At 38.3% G+C, this 19284-nt stretch overlaps 1 protein-coding gene across 1 annotated transcript in view; it reads right to left on the minus strand.

Moving 5' to 3' along the window:
• LOC127568968 (vitamin D3 hydroxylase-associated protein-like) overlaps positions 1-19284 on the minus strand; it is a 63533-nt gene that overhangs the window by 23299 nt on the left and 20950 nt on the right. The window contains exons 5-9 of the mRNA XM_052013242.1: positions 11162-11295; positions 6916-7122; positions 4803-4843; positions 2515-2639; positions 660-785 (exon numbers count right to left, since the gene is read on the minus strand). Of these exons, the coding sequence (XP_051869202.1) occupies positions 660-785; positions 2515-2639; positions 4803-4843; positions 6916-7122; positions 11162-11295 (633 nt within the window). The remainder of the gene's footprint in view (positions 1-659; positions 786-2514; positions 2640-4802; positions 4844-6915; positions 7123-11161; positions 11296-19284) is intronic.

Consider the following 19284-nt stretch of genomic DNA (forward strand, 5'->3'; position numbering starts at 1 on the left):
GGGGCGTTCAAGAAGGAGATAGATAGATATCAAAATAGTCAGGATATCAAGGGATATGGGGATAAGGCCGGAAATCGGGATTAGAATAGTTTTTTTTTCCTTCTTCTTCCCCCATTCCCCATTTCTCATTTCTATTTCCCTTTCCTTGGAGCAGACTCGATGGGCCGAATGGCCTGCTTCTGCTCCCTTGTCTTGTGATCTTGTGAATCAGATATATGTGTTTGGGATAGTTACCAAGTTTGCAGATGATAAAGAGATTTATGCAAAAATTAGGAATGTGGAAAAAAAATAAATTTCTGCAAGGATATTTAAATATTAAAATCCACCTAAGATTTTACTTGGATCCCATTTTCACGTGTTCATATTTTAAATGGTGAATTTAACAGCAACTTTTCATACACAGCATAAAATATTATGTAAATAAAACAAAGAAAAATATATTTTTCAGACTTTGATACATGTTTCTCGATTCATTTTGGGATGTAGGGGTTGAGGAAATAGTGGGGTGAAGGGGGAAAGGATATGGATGAATTAAGAGTCTTAGGTGAATTAAAATAATTAAAAGTATATAATTTCTTAATCCTCTCAGTAATTTCCCTCCTCAACCTCCCTCTAGCTCTAGGAATTTCTCCATTGCCCTTGCGCATCAGTTAGCACACCGTGTGTCCAGCATCCTTCAGTAGTTGTTTAGTTTCCAACACGGCACGTTTCATGCTTGGGGAGGGGATCCAGTATCCATCGCTTTCAAAGTAACCGATCTTCAAAGGCTTGGTATCGGCATAGACCTTCAAGATGATTTTAAAAAAAGTATACGTTAAGAGGCAATTCTTCATGAGTTTGTTTTCACTATGAATCCATAGTTTGCAATACTATAAAAAGCAAAACACGTTCAATGTTTTCTCTGCACATTAAATGGTTAGACTAGTGACTGACAGAAGCTAAGAATAAATATTTATTACATACCAGTTTTAACCTGCATTTAGGAGAAGTATACTCAGAAAATTTGTTATCAAGATTATTTGTTGATTTTTCAGGATTCAGCTGTGGTTACCAAATATCCCTGATCATCAAAGATCAAATGTCTCTGACAATCAAAGATATATGGAAACAGTGAAGGGTAATCCATGAGACTGCACTGCCCTAAGCAACTACTCCACAGTGTAGCAGTTCAATTCCGGCCATTGTCTGTAAGGAGTTTGTACGTTCTCCCCGTGTCTGCATGGGTTTCCTCCAGGTGCTCCAGTTTCCTCCCACATTCCAAAGACGTACAGGTTAGGAACTGTGGGCATGCTATGTTGATGCCGGAAGAGCAGCAACACTTGTGGGCTGCCCCCAGCACATTCTCAGTAATGCAGGAAGATGCATTTCGCTGTGTGTTTCGATGTACATGTGACTAATAAATAAATATCTTATCTTATAACTTCAGGTTTATTTCTAAACACTGTTACTTTCTTGTGTTTTCTTTCTCCTGAAGAAAAGATCTCCAAGGACAACCTTACTGAGGTTGCACCTGAAGTACTCTAGGATTTGCAATTAAAATGCTCTCCTACAAGCTAACTATTTTCTTTTTTATCTGGTGCAGGATTAAAATACAGAAGGTGAGGGGCCACAGATTATCTTGTGTGGTTGAGGATTTAAGAGTGCTCACAGAATCTCCAACACCAACCATTCTTTGCAATCAGAGATCATGGGAGTTACAAAAACCAACTGATTTTCATTTATTTCAATGAAACAAAAATTGAGCATGTTCTACAAGTCGAGAGTCTACTTCTCACAGTCCCTGAGGATGTCAGTAACCAAAGCCAGACACCTGGCTATCAATCCATCCAATAAGGCAACAATGTTTGTCAGCAGATAACTGGGAGAAATATGATAGAACATTCCAATTTTAATAACCTTTTCCTAGTTCCATTCCCCTCCCTGGCTGCTTATCCCAGGATGAATCTAATAGCACACAGCTTTAATATTTGGTTTAATAATGAACTGAGCTTCAAAACTCCAATATGTTTAACCCATTTAACCATTTCAATATTGTCCGCCTCTACCCTAATCTCATCTCCACACCCTATCAAACATAGTCATGGTTTTGTTAGCTTCAAGCTCAAATTTCTTAATAGCCCTTTCGGCAGAATGTTCATTCCAAACTGTGTAAACTTGAACTCCGCTAAAAATCTTCAGTCCCTCATTACTCCTGTTAATTCTATCTTCATTAATATTCCATATACCCTAAAACATCAGCTCCTGCTATGCATCCCATGCTTTGTTCTTTGATCTTATCAAAAGCTTCCTGTGTATTTCACCCTTATTTCACCACATCGCTATCAGCCAACTTGCCCAGCAACCTCGCCCCGCTTTCAAAATCCTTTATGGAACCTGTAATTTGAACCTTACTTTCAGTCATCCCTCTTCACTAAATTCTTTGCAGAAACTATTTCTTTTATTTGAAGCTTTTTAAAGTATTTAATACTTGGCAAGGACAATATAAATGTTAGCAGTTATAGCTTTGTACATTACCATATCATCGAAGGGAATAGGTGGCACAGTGGGATCCAACTCAAACATTTCTTCACACAACAGAGCTTTCATGCAATATGCCAAGCTATCCACATCTCTGGCTAGTGGACCAACAGATGATTCAACTAGAAAATACAAATCACTCAAAAACAGCATTGATTGTTAAATAAATAGAAACTTTGAATGAGACATCTTACATCTTGTGCTTTCAAGTGTGAATTTAAGTAAATGATCTCATAATCTTGGCTGAGCAGTGCACTGGTGAGAGGCAACACGAACTGGAATGACAAGGGAGGATGATGTTATTCCAGACAACCACAAAATAACAAGTCATTACCAAACTTGCAGAATGGGCATGTAACATGCAAATTATTTTCAGTATAAAGTATGAGGTAATAATTTTTAGCAAGACAAATAAGGAGACAATATACCCCTTGGAAAATAACTGTCTAAATGGGGAAGAGGAAGATTTGGGTATACAGATACACAAATTACCAAAGGGTGCAATTCAGTGTTGTTAGGCAGTAAGAAATAACCCCAACAACTAATGGAATTAATTTCCAGAGGGATAGAATTAAAAAGTTGAAAGGTTGTCTAAAACTGTATTTTGATTAGACCACACTTGAAGTTATTATGAAGAGCCTGTAGAGGCAGATTTTAGAAGACACAAAAAAAGTTTACTAAAATTATACTAGAACTGAGGGATTATATCTTTTGGAAAACATTGAATACCATCTTTCTGATATGAAAAAATTATGAACGTGGCTTCCTGACCCATGAACACAAACTTAATGCCAATATATAAATTAACGTATCATTAATCCAGCTGTACAGCAGAGGGCAAATATTAATTTATAGTGAATTAATAATGTCAATTAATTGGCCAGGCCATGGAGATCCTTATAAATTCCATTTTTACTCTCCCTCTCCTCACTGAGAAATTATTTTTCAGTTGTCTCAGATGTTCAGAATCAGAATTCAGCTGCCCACAGAAATCCAGCTGCATCTTGCATTCACTCCGTGATGACATGGAAGCCATGATCCTAACCAACGGGTTAACCTAACAAAGTAAAACACTGTGAAGAGCAGTGTTAAACAACGCCATGTCATTGCTCCTAAACTTGCTTACTTTTCTCACTGCAGTGCTGAAGCTCATTTCCAACTAATTGCCTGTGGGAGTGGAACTAATGGGAAACTGTTCAACTATCCAGGACCAAGGTTACTCAAATCTCAGCAGTCAATTGTAGATGATGCTTGTATTTACGCACACTTGGAGGATGATCTCCAAGCCATCATCCACTGAAGTACAAAAGTGGATGAGTTTTACACTCAACATCTGCAAGACAAAGATACTTCACAAATTTTCCCTGCTGAACAGCATTGCCCTCCAACAATAACAAGACCCCTGAACATGTGGACCACTTCCCATAACTTGGAAGCCACCTCTCAGTGAAAGGGGATGATGAAATTCACTACTGTTTTCAACGCACCAGAACAGTCTTTGGTTGAATGAGGGAAGGGGCATTTGTGCATCAAGACCTCAGACATGCAACAAAGCTCATGGTGGACTAGACAGCAGTATTCCCTGTCCTCCATCTAGCTTCTGGAACTCAGACGACCTACAGCAGGCACCTCAAGGTACTGGAAGGACACCAGCAATGCCATCTCCTTATAAATCCTCCTAAACATTGCAAGTATAAGCAACCAAAATCAGTGTGCTCCCCCAGATCAACATCATTAGTACTCAGGCCCTGATTACATTTAGACCATTGGCAGACCATGTCATCTGCATGCCCAACACCAGGCTCCCAAACCCCTAAATAAACTAATCCCATCTGCCTGCACACAATCCATACCCCTCCATTCCCTGCATGTTCATATGCCTGTCTAAATACCTCTTAAACCTGCTTCCACCACCAGCCCTGGCAGCGTGTTCCAGGTACCTACCACCCTCTGTGTAAAACGCAAGCCCCTTGCATCTCCTTTAAACTTTCCCCCTCTCAGCTTAAGCTATGCCCTCTAGTATTTGACATGCTCACCCTGGAAAGGAGACTCTGACTATCTACCCCATCTACACCTCTCATAATTTTATATACTTCTATCAGGTCTCCCCTCAGCCTCCAACGTTCAACATAGGGATAATGACTATTGGTTGAAGCAGCTTCATTTCATGAAAACAGACAGTGTGTGGGGGGTAACATCCATCTTCTCCCAAGCTTAAGAATAATTCTGGTTAAGTCTGGCACATTGGCATAACTGCAGAGCATTCATGCAGAGAAGAAACTCACCCGTTCTCTGTCCAGATGCATTTACTGTCAACCCCTTTTTGCTGCATGAAATAAAAAACATATTATTTCCTCAAATGAAGGAAGACGTTTCTTCATAAATGTTCCCAGTTTAGTCAATAGTTTTGGATGTAGCAAATTATTTACTCTTATTTTACCAAAGCTAACCCTCTGAGTTGCCGGGTTTAGCTATTAGTTAAAGCTGCACAGCACAGAAAACAGGCCCTTCGTCCCAACTCATTCACACCGACCAAGTTGTCTGCCTGAGCTAGACCTATTTGCCTGCATTTGGCCCCTATCCCTCCAAACCTTTCCTATCCTTGTATCTGTCCAAATCTCTTTTAAATGTCGTCACTGTACCCATCTCTACCACTTCCTCTGGCAGTTTGTTCCATATAAGCACACCCTGTGTGGGAAAAGTTGCCCTTTGGGTCCCTTTTAAATCTTGCTCCTCTCACTTTAAGCCCATGCCCTATTGTTTTGGACTCCCCTACCCTGGGGAAAAAAAATGTGGCTATTCACCCTATCTATGCCCCTCATGATTTTATAAACCTCTATAAGGTCATCCGTAGGCCTTCTATGCTCCAGGGTAAAAAGTCCTAGACTCTCCAGCCTCTCCTTATAACTCAAACCCTGCAGTCCCGGTAACATCCTTGTAAATCTTTTCTGTACCCTTTCCAGTTTGATGGCATCCTTCCTACAGCAGGGTGATCAGAACTGTATGCAGTGCTCCAAATGTAGCCTTACCAATGTCTTGTACGGTTGTAACATGACGGCCCAACTCCTGTACTCACTAACCTGACTGATGAAGGCAAGTGTGCCAAACGCCTTCTTCACCACCCTGTCTACCTGTGTTGCCACTTTCAAAGAACTATGTACAATCACAGCATTTAAAAAGCATTTCAGTAGGTATATGGAGAGGAAAGATATAGAGGGATATGGGCCAAATGCAGAAGTAGATAGGCACCTCAGTCAGCATGGACAAGGCGGGCCGAAGGGCCTGTTTTCTTGCTGTATGACTATGACCCTATTATTTGCTTTCTTTAATTTTACTTTGTTGCTAAACTCTTTATTTATCCACAATATTGTAAAACTTGAAACTATCACTTTGTAGGATTCAATCCACTAACTGCACAAATCTTGAATGTACTCTAAGTATATTATTCTAGATTTTATTAAATAATTTCTTTTCTGCTAATATCATTGCAATTTTTAAAACTGTATCCATGCAAAGTCAAAACAAAAGCAACAATTTTGTAAAATGCAGCCATATGTGTAATTTCAGTCCTTAGAAAAAAAATGTTTGCACTGCATCTTATGAGAGGATTTTTATTGGACAATCTGCTGGGAGCATCTGCTGTGAAAATGTAATTTATCCTCAACTCAAGACTATCTTAGCCTTTGAGTGCACGGCAGAACAACCAACAATGATAATGAGCCTTAAAGATTAAATATTGAGGACAAATTGCATAGAAGATTGAAGTGTAATCTGATTAAGGTGCTTAAATTGTTAAAATGGCCAGGGGGGAATAAAAAAAAGGAACATAATTAAACCCAGGCCATTCAGGGGAGATATCAAGAAGTACTTTTCCACACAAAGGCTGGTGGAACTCTGTATTTCTCTCCTTCATAAAGATATGGATGCTCGAGCAATATGGGCTTTTAGTAAAATCAAGATAAAATGAATTTGGTGGCAGGCATCAAGTAATATTGTTATTCATCAAGCAATGAAGACTCAAGGTACAAATCAGTCACAATCCAACTGAATACCAGAGAATGGTAATGTGATGGTTAAGGGAGCAGCGGGAGTGGCCATTTACTGGATTAGCTTCGTGGTCTTGACTTTTGATCCAGGGATACGAGTTTGAATCCCACCATGGCGCCATAAGACATAGGAGTAGAATTATACCATTCGGCCCATTGAGTCTGCTCTGCTATTTGATCATGGCTAAGGGAGTAGTAGTCAACCGGAGAATTTGAATTCACATGAATGACATAGATCTGAAATGAAATACCAGTATTGATAAAGAGACTATGAAACAACTAAAGTAGCTAGATTCAAGGGGCAGAATAGTCTATTCCTTCTTCTCTAAATGCAACAAAAATATCATCTCACCTTAATCGGCTTGCCGTTGGTTTGAAGCCACAGATTCCACAGAATGCAGCTGGAAAGCGTATGCTGCCACCGACATCTGTTCCAATGCCAAGGATGGAGCCACCTGCTGCAATCAGGGCAGCCTCCCCACCAGATGACCCGCCGGATGTCCGCTTGGTGTTGAATGGATTGACGGTTTGACCATAAATGGGATTACTGCATTCATAGCTGTAGCAAGAAATAAGTCATTTTCTCATGGATGATCTGCAACTTTAACAGGTGACAAGAAACCTGAAATGACTTTCTCACCCCATTTATATTTCAAAAAGGCTACTGTAAACTTATTGACAGGAAGGGGACGTCACAAACACTCAGATCTCTGTGACATCGGTTATATGGCCCACAATCTGCCACACACGTCATTCAGTAAGTTTATATACTCACCCGTGATTTTTCAATCCATGTGGCAATGTCACCATTTCATAAGCCATTCTTTTTCTTTGGGATTGGAGATTGTCAACAGTACAAGAACAGAACAGGAAGTAATATAACCAATCTATTCCACTTGAGACATAAAGGTTTCGAGATGGGCTAATAATGAAAATTCTTATAACAATGTCACAGAGAACTGAGTGTTTATGATTTCACTGCAGTGCACCACTGTGATTTATGTTGTAGGTCTTTGATGAGGGGTGATAGCTGCTGTTTTTATTTTCTTAGCCAGTTTCAGACTTATTATGAATACATTGCTATTGCTGTGGAGGAACTGGAGAGAGACATTAGGAGAATCAATGTCCACAAGAATGTATGAGGAATGATATCAATAACAATTGCACTAATCATTACCTCCAGACTGAATGTGGTTGTGTTCTTGAGGGTTTTGCAAGAACAAATTTCAGCTCCCTATGGCTGTTCTGTGGAAGCTGCGGCAAGGCGAGGGTTAAGATAGCGTGCAGACAGAGATGGTTTGCAGATAGTGTGCAGAGCAAAGGTCCTTGAGAGCATAGCTCCCCTTTGTACAGTATTTCAGCATTTGAGAAACTTTGGCAATTCTGTTTCCACCTCCACCACTGCCCCAGGAAACACAGTTTCACTTTAAACGACCTACCTGATCAACACCGACAGCTTGATTTCTTAATTGATATGGGAACCACTTATCCCACAGTTCGTGCTTCTGATTGTCCACTAGCACCATTGAGCAATGAGTCAGTAAGTGTTGTGGGATTTTCAGGACAACCAGTCTCTCGACCTGTCTCTCGTGGGATCACTCACCATCTTATCGGACGTGAAGGAAAACATCAGTTTCTCATAGCACAGAACTCTCCGGCTAATCTTGTGAGGCAGGATCTCTTTTGCAAGCTAGGTTGCACATTGGTATGTTCCCCTGATGGAGTACAACTTGAAGTACCAGAAACGGTATACCCAACTGTTTGTGCCTGGTTAGAATCTGCTCGGGTAAGACCCGAAGTCTGGTGGTGGAGGTTTACTAACAGATCTTTGTCTACAAAAGTGTTAGCCACAGTTAATCAACTGCTGCAACTCCCTGAAGCCTGAATAGTACCTGCCTTTGTGTAATAGGGCTTTATATTCACCCTCTTTGGTCCTGATGGGGTGAAGGAAAGGTGAGGACTGTATCTGCCAATGGGAAGGTTCTATTCTAGTAGACAAGAGTATATGCATATTCAATAACACACGGGCTACTGCGCCACTCCTGACCCTCAATGGGATGTAATGGATGTGAGGCATTAAGGCATATCCATGGTTGCCTATGGAGTGGAAAGGTTGCTGTTACTTGGCCTATGTGGTCCCATATATGTACCATCAGCAATCATTCTCCTTATATCCAGCCATGCAAGGCCACCATCGAAGGGCTATCACAGAGGCTGAATGCTTCTGGATAATGGTGGCCCCATTCTGGGGACCTGCAAGACCGGCTCATGAAAACATCAATATGGCCTCGGCAATGGAGAGATTGGCTAATGAGATGGCCCTCGCATTACAGGACACGAGCCAAGCCATTAAGGGCATTACATTTGAGATGGTAGCAATTCGTACTGTGGCCCTCCAGAACCGGTTGGCTTTAGACTTCTTGCTGGCTGAGGAAGGCGGTACTTGTGCCATTATTGGTTGGGAATGTTGCACGTACATTCCTGACTCATCTGAAAACATCACTGATTTGGCTGCACACATCCAGAAGAAGGCTGACAAGGTCAGAATGATTGGGCAGGAGTTACATAGGACCCCTTCATCACATTGGGGACCCTTTAGCTGGCTTCATTCCCTGTTGGGGGGGGGGGGGGGTTGGGGCAGCTCCATCATACAATGGACATCGGGGGCGTTATTTCAGCTGGCTGTGGCATTTGTTTTCATCTCATGCTTGAGATCACTCTGTGCAGTGATGGCCCACAGAACAGCCGTCTCCATCATGATGCAACAGCCTGGTGATGTCATTACAGAGTTCCAGAAACTCTGTGCAATTGAAACTCAGTAAAATTTGTGTTGTCCTGTAAAAGGGGGGGGGGGGGGGGGGGGGGGGGGGGGGGGGAGTGTGGAAGCTGCGGCAAGGCGAGGGTTAAGATAGTGTGCAGGCAGAGATGCTTTGCAGTGTGCAGTCATCCGTGCTGAGCAAGGTCCTTGAGAGCATAGCTCCCCTTTGTACAGCATGTGACCCAAAGTCACCAGACACACCAAGACAACGATGCAAACAAAGGATTGCAAGGCACACAATAACTATTGGCCAATTATTTACTAACACTGAGGTATTTTTTATCATTAACATGTAGTTTTTATTGGTTATTAATACCTATATTAACATAACGATTGGCATTTTATGTATGCAAATAAGGGATTCTAGGGGGCACAGGACTTTAATTGGTCAATACCTGTATAAAAAAGAAAACTCTTTGTTGAAACTTTGGAATAGTTTGGTGACAGGGGTCGGACTGTTCTCCTTGTACACAAGTAAATAAAGTGTAATTGAGAAACAAGTGCAACTTGTCAGAGTCCAGTTGATATCGGCGACAGCAGTTCCAAGAAATCAAGTTTTTTGAGCACTTAACAATTTTTATGTGACAACATTTCATAAGGAATCTCTAATAGTAAATCACCAAAACAGCACCTTCCAAACCAGTAAGTTCCAACTAAATGCATAAGATTCCCATTGGTATATCTTCCCTTTTAATTTTCCTTTTCCTTCAAGCACTATTCCAATTTGGACATATTGGTGCTACGTCAAAATCCTGGAACTATCTACCTGCAGAGATGTTGCAGAATGTTCATTCACCACGGGGAACAGAACTCAGGAAGGTCGACCTCCACCCTTCTCAAGAGTTCTAGGAATGGGCAATAAATACTGCCCTTTTCAGCAATATCAATAACCATGGATGGAAAAAATTTAAACATATTGCTAATTTCAAAAAATACTACTAACTATAAATCCAATTTCTATGAAAAGTAAAATGTTGATGAAAATACAGTGCTTCATGTCATGTGCTCCAGGGTCTGGATTACCTAGTGGCAGACTCACAAGCAAAACACATGTTGGCCTCTGTATTGGGTCAATTTAATGTGCCTTAATCGGTACTATTTAAATTCTGGACAGGGACGTGTGCATGGCTACATGCATGGCAGATATTGCATTGCCAGCACATGACTTAGGAACCTCAAACTGTACAGGTAGCTCAAAATTCTTTCAAACTCTTCACATAACAGCAAGATGTATTATGGATACAAAATGGCATGTTGGAACAGAAGCAGCATTACCAACATGGTTGTGAAATCATAAGAGTCATGGAGAGATACAGCACAGAAACAGGCCCTTCAGCCCACCGAGTCTGCGTCAACCATCAAGCACCCATTATTAGACTAATCCTACAATAATGCATTTTGTTCTCCCCACATTCCAAGATTTGGCCACTCATCTACACACTAGGGGCAACCTACAGTGGCCAATTATCTTACCAACCTGCACATTTTTCAAATGAGGGAGGAAACCGGAGCACCCTGGAGAAACAGACATGGTGACAGGGAGAATATGCAAACTCTGCACAGACAGCAGAATTAAACCTGTGTTTCAGGAGCTGTCCCAAATTAGCCAGCATTACACCATTATTTATTTTATAAAGACAGTTCACTGGAAAACAATATGTAAGGTTGACACATTGCTTGGTCCAATAATCACCCACTTTTCTGCCCACATCACAGTCTGCAAAGTTCTCTTGGTGCTCAAATGTTCAGTATTTTTCAATTGCAATTTATTCAATAGTACCTGAATAATGTCTGAGGAACATTGGTTTTCACAAATGGAATCGCTCCTTGTTTCTTCAGCACCTGAACTATCACACAGTCTTCACTGACAGGCTTATTTATAAATTTCTTAAGTCCACAAGTTGAATCGTGACCCTGTATTAAAATAATTTTAGAACCTTTTAGTTAGGTTGCTGTCATTGGTTTACATGAGATTCTGACTGGATTATTGATCATTGACTAAAATGTAATATATGCTTGCCCTGCATTGGAGTTCTGATAAAATTGCATTCCACTTCGCTGACATAAAGACATGCAACCAGAAGCATGGAGTATGTTTTTGAACTGTCAGCAACTAACCTTCAATATAGGCACAATGAATGGATCATTCTTATCCTCTCATGATTGCAAGCTCATCCATGCCCCCATCCAGCCTGGCAGAGTTACTGGTGACTGTTCAACGTAACAGTTGTGCAGTTCATTTACATTCACCTCTCTCAGTGTGCCCTTCTGTTCTTCCAAGAGGTAATATTACAGAGCAATCCCCAATAGAAAAGCCATAAAAAGTGGGCGACGTTAACAGTAACTCTTCAGCAAATGATACAAAGGGTTAAACAACAAACTTAAACAATAATTATTTTTACATATTAATACAGAGTAAGCTTGTTCCTTCAAACTTATTTCCAACCTTCAACCCTCTTCACAAAAGCTGGCAGGCCTGTCTTAGAACATAGTACAGCACAGGAACAGGCCCTTTAGCCCACGATGTTGTGCTGAACTAATTAATTTGGTAATTAAATGCCTAACTAAACTAATCCCTTCTGTTTACACAATATCCATTTCCCTCCTTTCACTGCACATTGTCTCTCAAACCTCTCTCTTGTATTTGCCTCCACTACCACCCCTGGCAGAGCATTCCAGGCACCCACAACTCTCTGTATAAAAAAACTTGCCCCGCACATCTCCTTTGAATTTACCCCCTCTCACCTTAAATGCATGCCCTCTAGGATTAGACATTTAGAACCTGGGAAAAAGATACCGGCTGTCTACTCTATCTAAGCCTCTCATAATCTTATAAACTTCTATCAGGTCTTCCCTCAGCCTCCGGCACTCCAGAGAAAACTACCCAAGCCTGTCCAAGCTCTCCCCATAGCACATGTCCTCATAACCAGGCAGCATCCTAGTAAACCTCTTCTGCACTCTCTCCAAAGCCTCCACATCCTTTCTAAAATGGGGCAACCAGAATTGAATCCAATACTCCAGATGCACGGGGGGACATAATTTTAAGGTGATTGGAGGAAGGTATAAGGGGATGTCAGGGGTAAGTTTCTTTCACACAGAGAATGGTGGGTGCGTGGAACGCACTGCCTGCAGAGGTTGTGGGGGCAGATACATTAGGGACACTTAAGAGACTCTTAGATAGACACATGAATGATAGAAAAATAGGGGCTATGTGGGAGGGAAGGGTTAGATAGATCTTAGAGCAGGACAAAATGTTGGCACAACATTGTGGGCCGAAGGACCTGCACTGTGCTGTAGTGTTCTATGTTCTATGTTCTATGCAGCCTAACCAGAGCTTTATAAAGCTGCAACATAACTTCCTGACCCTTGAACTCAATGCTTCAACTAATAAAGGCAAACATGCTGCACACCTTCTTCACCACCCTATTAACCTGTGCAGCCACCTTCAGGGAGCTATAAACTTGGACCCCAAGATCCCTCTGTACATCAATACTGCCATTAACTGTGTACTATCCCTTTACATTTGATGCTCATGATTCTACTTGGACCATTAACCTCAAGGGCTTCCTAGGTAATGGCTATAAGGTTAGCTGCCCTTCACTGGTCTTGGTCTTCTCCCTGCCTTGGTCTTCTCCCTGCCATAACCTCTGTCTTTGTCTAGAGAAAGAGAGCAAAAGAAGCTGTTGAAAACGTAAATGGATCTTGGACATATAGTGCATGTGCTAGAAGTGACGAAGATGGAATGAAATGGGGAGATAATGAACACTGACCCTCACTGACACTCCACTCTGCTTTGGAGCACCTAGACAACTGCAAGACATATGTCAGGCTACTGTTTATCAAGTACAGCTCGGCGTTCAACACCATCATTCCCTCGGTACTAATAACCAAGCTTCAAAACCTGGGCCTCTGTGCCTCACTCTGCAACTGGATCCTTGACTTCCTTTGTCAATATTTTTATTAATTTCAAATAAGAAGTACAAAATGCATGAAACAAAGGAAAAAAAGAAAATGTTACAAAATAGATTGTATTGAATCACACAAGAAATCACAATGCTTCATATTGATAAACAAAAAAAATCAATTGATATTGATAAGTTGGAATAATTTTATTATAAAAAAAGATCTAACCCCACTACCAAAACCAAAACTGTTTATTAACATCCTAAAGACTTAGTAGCATTGGCCAATATCTGTACATTTAGCACCAAATCAGTGGTTTTGAAAGTAGTTCAAAAAAGGTCCCCATAATATTTGAAAGTACAAAATAGATCCAGAAATAGAGCAACGGATCTTCTCTAAATTTAGATATGACATAACATCCTGTAACCATTGAGCATGAGTAGGGGGAATAGTTTCCTTCCATTTAAGCAATACAGCCCTCCTGGCTATAAGAGAAATGAAGGCCAATATATGTAAATCGGAAGTCATCAGAACTATATCTTTTTCTCCAACAATCCCGAATAATGCAGTTAAAGGATTTGACTTAAAATTTATTTTAAAAAGTACGGAAAAAGTTTGAACTACCTCTATCCAGAATTTTTCCAAACTCGGACATGACCAAAACATATGGATTAAGGAAGCCTCTCCATTATTGCATTTGTATCAATAAGGAGATATATCTGAATAGAAACGCGCTAACTTGTCTTTGGACAGGTGGACTCTATGGACTACTTTAAATTGAAGGAGGGAGTGACGTGCACATAATGATGAAGTATTAACCAGTTTAAAAATTTGATTCCAAGTTTCCTCAGAAATTGAAATCTGCAGATCACGTTCCCAAGCATTTTTAATTTTGTTTAAAGGGACCTTATTCATTCCTGATAATCTACCATAAATCTTAGATATTGAAGCATCATAGAAAGGCTTCAAATTAAAAATTACATCTAATAAGTTCTTATCAGGACTTATAGGGAGGGTATGTCCTTGAGATCGGAGAAAATCTCTAATTTGCAAATATCGAAAAAAGTGAGTTTTTGGCAAGTTATATTTAGTTGCCAATTGTTCAAACGTTAAGAAATTTCCTCCAACAAACAGATCCTGAAAACGAGTAATACCCAATCTATCCCATTCTTTAAAAACTGTATCAGTCATAGAAGGTTTAAAGAAAAAATTAGCAAAAATGGGACTAGACAAAGAAAAATTCAATAAACCATAGTATTTTCTAAATTGTAACCAAATCCTCAAAGCATGTTTAACTACCAAATTATCAGTTAATTTATTTATTGATAAAGGAAGTGAAGAGCCAAGCAAAGAAATACTAGAACATTTTTTAACAGAATTAACTTCCAAAGAGACCCATACTGGACAGGCTTCGTGATTAATATAATGTAACCAAAAAGTAAGATTTCGTATATTGACTGTCCAGTAATATAACCTAAAGTTAGGTAAAACAAACCCTCCATTACTTTTAGCTTTCTGGAAATGAACTTTATTTAACCTAGGATGTTTATTTTCCTATATGTAAGAAGAGATAATTAAGTCAAGAGAATCAGAAAAAGACTTAGGAATAAAAACAGGTAAAGCCTGAAATAAATACATTAATTTAAGTAAAATATTCATTTTAATAGAATTAATGCAACCAATCAGCGATATAGAGAGGGGTGACCAATTTGGTAAGATTCTTTTCACATAATTTAATAAGGCAAGAAAATTCTCTTTAAATAAATGTTTATAATTCTTAGTAATAGTTACACTCAAATAGGTAAAATGGTTTCTTACAGTTTTAAAAGGAACATTAATATCAAATGGTATCAGATTGTTCAAAGGGAAAAGTTCGATCTTGTGTAAATTCAATTTATATCCTGAAAAGTGCCTAAAACGGGAAAGTAAAGAAAGCATAGAAGGTAACGAAGTCTCAACATTAGAAATGAAGAGCAGTAAATCATCAGCATAGAGCAAAACTTTATGGATGGTACCTCTCCTAGAGATACCAGCAATCTCTGTAGATTCTCAAAAAGCAATAGCTAAAAGTTCTAGGACTAGGTCAAATAGCAGAGGGCTCAAAGGGCATCCCTGTCTAGTTCCATGTTGAAGTTTAAAAGGTTCAGAAAGTTGAAAATTAGTAAGAACAAGGGCAGAAGGAGATAAATAAAGTAATTTAATCCATTGAATAAAATTGGGCCCAAAATTAAATTTCTCTAAAGTTTTAAATAGGTAACTCCATTCGACCCGGTCAAAGGCCTTCTCAGCATCTAGAGGGATCACACATTCCAATATTTCATTAGGAGAGTAAATAATATTCAATAAACGACAAATATTAAAATGGAAATAATGGTTTTTGATAAACCCTGTCTGATCATCGGATATAATTAATGGTAAGATATTTTCTAACCTACAAGCCAAAACTTCAGATAAAATTTTAACATCAACATTTAGTAAAGAAATTGGTCTATATGAAGAACATTCCGTTGGGTTTTTAGTCTTCTTGAGAATAAGTGAAATGGTAGCTTCATGAAAGGATTGTGGTAACCTTCCCGATTTAAAAGAATCCAAGAACTTAAATAAGGTATAAGCAATGAAGAGAAAGCCTTATAGAATTCTCCCGGAAATCCATCAGGGCCTGGTGTCTTTCCAGAGTGCATTGATCGTATAGCCTCGGCAATTTCCTCATGAGTAATAAATTTATCTAATTGTTTTTAGTTATCAGCAGAGAGTGTAGGAATATTTAATTGGTCGAAAAAGTTGTTCATTACAGTATCTTCTTTAGGAGAATCAGAACTATAAAGTGTAGAATAGAATTCTCTAGAAGTATCATCTAAATGATCTGTTGTCCTTTGTCCATTGGCTTTGCGAATTTCTTTGATTTGCCGTCTAGCTATAGAGGTTTTTAATTGATTAGCCAATAATTTACCAGTTTTATCTCCATAGATATAAAATTGAGTTTTATCTTTTAAAACTTGATTCTCAATTGGATATGTTAAAAGGAGATCGTATTTGGTTTTAATTTCAACTCGCCTTTTATATAAAGTGGGATCTGGATCCAAGGCATATTTTTGGTCTAAAAGTTTCAATTGATTGGCTAAATCAATCCTCTCTGCATTAGCTTTTTTCTTAACGCTTGCCGTGTAAGAAATAATTTGTCCTCTAATATAGGCTTTAAAAGCATCCCATATAATAAGACTAGAAGTCTTTCCCGGGGTATTCTCTTTAAAAAAGAAAGTGATTTGTTTCTCCAAAAATTTTAAAAAATCTTTATCAGATTGCAAAGTTAGATTAAAATGCCAGGATCTGTTTACTTGAGGGAGTCCGGGGAGGTTTAAAGATAAAAACACAGGAGCACGATCTGAAAGAGCAACCTCTTTATATTCACAGGCTCGGATTGATGAAATCAATTGACTATCAATTAAAAAAAAATCAATCCTGGAATATGTGTGATGAACACGAGAAAAAAAATGAATATTCCCTGTCTTCTGGATGTAAAAAACGCCAGACATCAGCACCACCAGTTTTCATTAAAAAAGATTGAAGAAATAAAGCTGATCTATTAAGAGCTGCTGGTTTAATAGATGACCTATCTAACCTTGAATCTAACCAACAATTAAAATCTCCTCCTAAAACCAGAGAGTAAAGATTCAAATCTGGCAAAAGTGCAAAAACATCGTTCAAAAAATCCTGGATCATCTGTATTCAGAGCATAAATATCGGCAAATACCACTAGTCTATTATCTAACTTCCCTGATACTATAACGAAACGACCATTAGTGTCCATTATAACCTTATGTTGAACAAATGAAACTATTATCTATAAAGATTGAAACCCCTCTGGATTTAGCCCGAAAAGAAGAATGGTATTGTAACCCTCTCCATCGGCTGAGGAAACGTAAAGTATCACAATTGTGTGTGTGAGTTTCTTGTAACAAAATAATTGAGGCTTTGAGCTTTTTAGTATAAGCAAAAATCTTGTTTAGCTTTACAGGATAGTTTAAGTCCTTTAACATTAAAACTCATTAAATTAATCACTCAATCCATTTTAATATTGTTTAACTGTGAGTAATAAACAAAGTAATATACAAGACATATTAGGATGTAGATTCAAATAAGACATTGAACTTTCTGATAAGGTAGCTGCACAACAGACTTGGCTAAAAGCCCAAAACAGCTTGCAAAGAAAGAACCCAATCCCCCTCCCCACACCCAAAGAGAGAAAGCAGCCGACGAAAAGAAGGCCGGCATCTCTACCTAAAGACAGTATAACCCAAATAAACCTGTTGCCAATTTCTCAAGGTTGGTAAAATTCAACCCAGTCAAAACAGTAACTCAAAAAGAAACACCACAGTTTCAAAATATGAAATAACAAATATCTTGGTTAGTTTATTAGTAAAAGACATCAAAAATATATACATAAAATAATATGTCAAAAAAAAGATCAAAAATCAAAGTACATAAAACATTCAGAGTATTAGTAAAGAGTTACCAAAAAAAAATTTAAGAAGTAGATGTAAATAAAGAAAATTACGAAGTATTTCAATTCTCAGATTCCAGAAAAGCCTGAGCATCTCCAGGAGAAATAAACCATTTATACGAGCCATTTTTCAGAATGATTCTTATTTTTCAATCTTTTTATTAGTTTTCAAATTAATACAGATTAATATATAACATCAATGTTTGTACATGTAATACAAAGAGATCGGAAGAACAATCATGGCATGGATAATCATAAAAAAACAATAAAGTATATTAAAAAATCTGTAGATCCAATGATCCCTTAGTGAATGAATATAATATAAAAGAAAGGAAAGAAAAAGATTTATTATAAAATATAAAAGAAAAAAAATCCCCAAAACAATAAGAAAATTTATAAACAGTATATCAAACCAAACTAAGCTAAAGAAAACAAAATTCAAAAAAAAAACAAACAGAAAAAAACTGGACTAAAATTTCTCAGTAGAAACAGAGCAACATTATGTCGTCAACTCCATTCCTCTAAGTTGAAAGGTTATTACAAGGGGATCTATATCATGTGAAAATATTGAATAAATGGACTCCAAACTTCCTCAAATTTAAGCAAAGGATCAACAGTACCACTCCTAATTTTTTCCAAGTTTAAACATGATATAGTTTGAGAGAACCATTGAAAAGTAGTAGAGGGTATTAGATCCTTCCATTTAAGCAAAATGGATCGTTTGGCCATTAAGGCAACAAAGGCAATCATACGGTTAGAGGAGGCAGATAGATGGCCAGACTCTACCCTTGGTAATCCAAAAATTGCACTGATAGGATGAGGTTGTAAATCAATCTTCATTACATTTGAAATAATGTTAAAAATATCTTTCCAAAAGAGGACAGGACCAAAACATATGTGTCAAAGAAGCCACATTCGATTTACATCTGTCACATATAGGATTTATATGTTGATAAAAATGAGCTAGCTTATCTTTTGACATATGGGTCCTGTGAACTACCTTAAACTGTATCAAAGAATGTCTGGCACACATTGAAGATGTATTAACTAATTGAAGAATTTTCTTCCAAGTCTCTGTAGGTAAAGATGTCTGGAGTTCACTTTCCCATTCATTCTTAATTTTGTCCAGTGGTTCTGAACAAATTTTCATAATTAGATCATAGATTATTGCTATCAAGCCCTACTGACAAGGATTAAAACGGAAAATTTTTTCCGTAATTTCAGTTTTGTAAGGTGTCGGAAAAGAGGGTATAGTAGCTTTTAAAAAATTTCTAATCTGCAAATATCGAAAAAAGTGTGATCTAAGCAAATTGTATTTGTTAGACAATTGTTCAAAGGATGAAAAACAGTTATCAATGAATAAATCACGAAAACATACTATTCCCTTCCTTTTCCATATGGAAAACTCTGAATCAACTCTGGGTGGATGAAAGAAATAATTAGATTGAATGGGACTTCATAGATTAAATTTATTCAATCCAAAAAATTTACGAAATTGA

Source organism: Pristis pectinata, chromosome 3 (genome assembly GCF_009764475.1).
Source record: "Pristis pectinata isolate sPriPec2 chromosome 3, sPriPec2.1.pri, whole genome shotgun sequence".
Lineage (NCBI taxonomy): Eukaryota > Metazoa > Chordata > Chondrichthyes > Rhinopristiformes > Pristidae > Pristis > Pristis pectinata.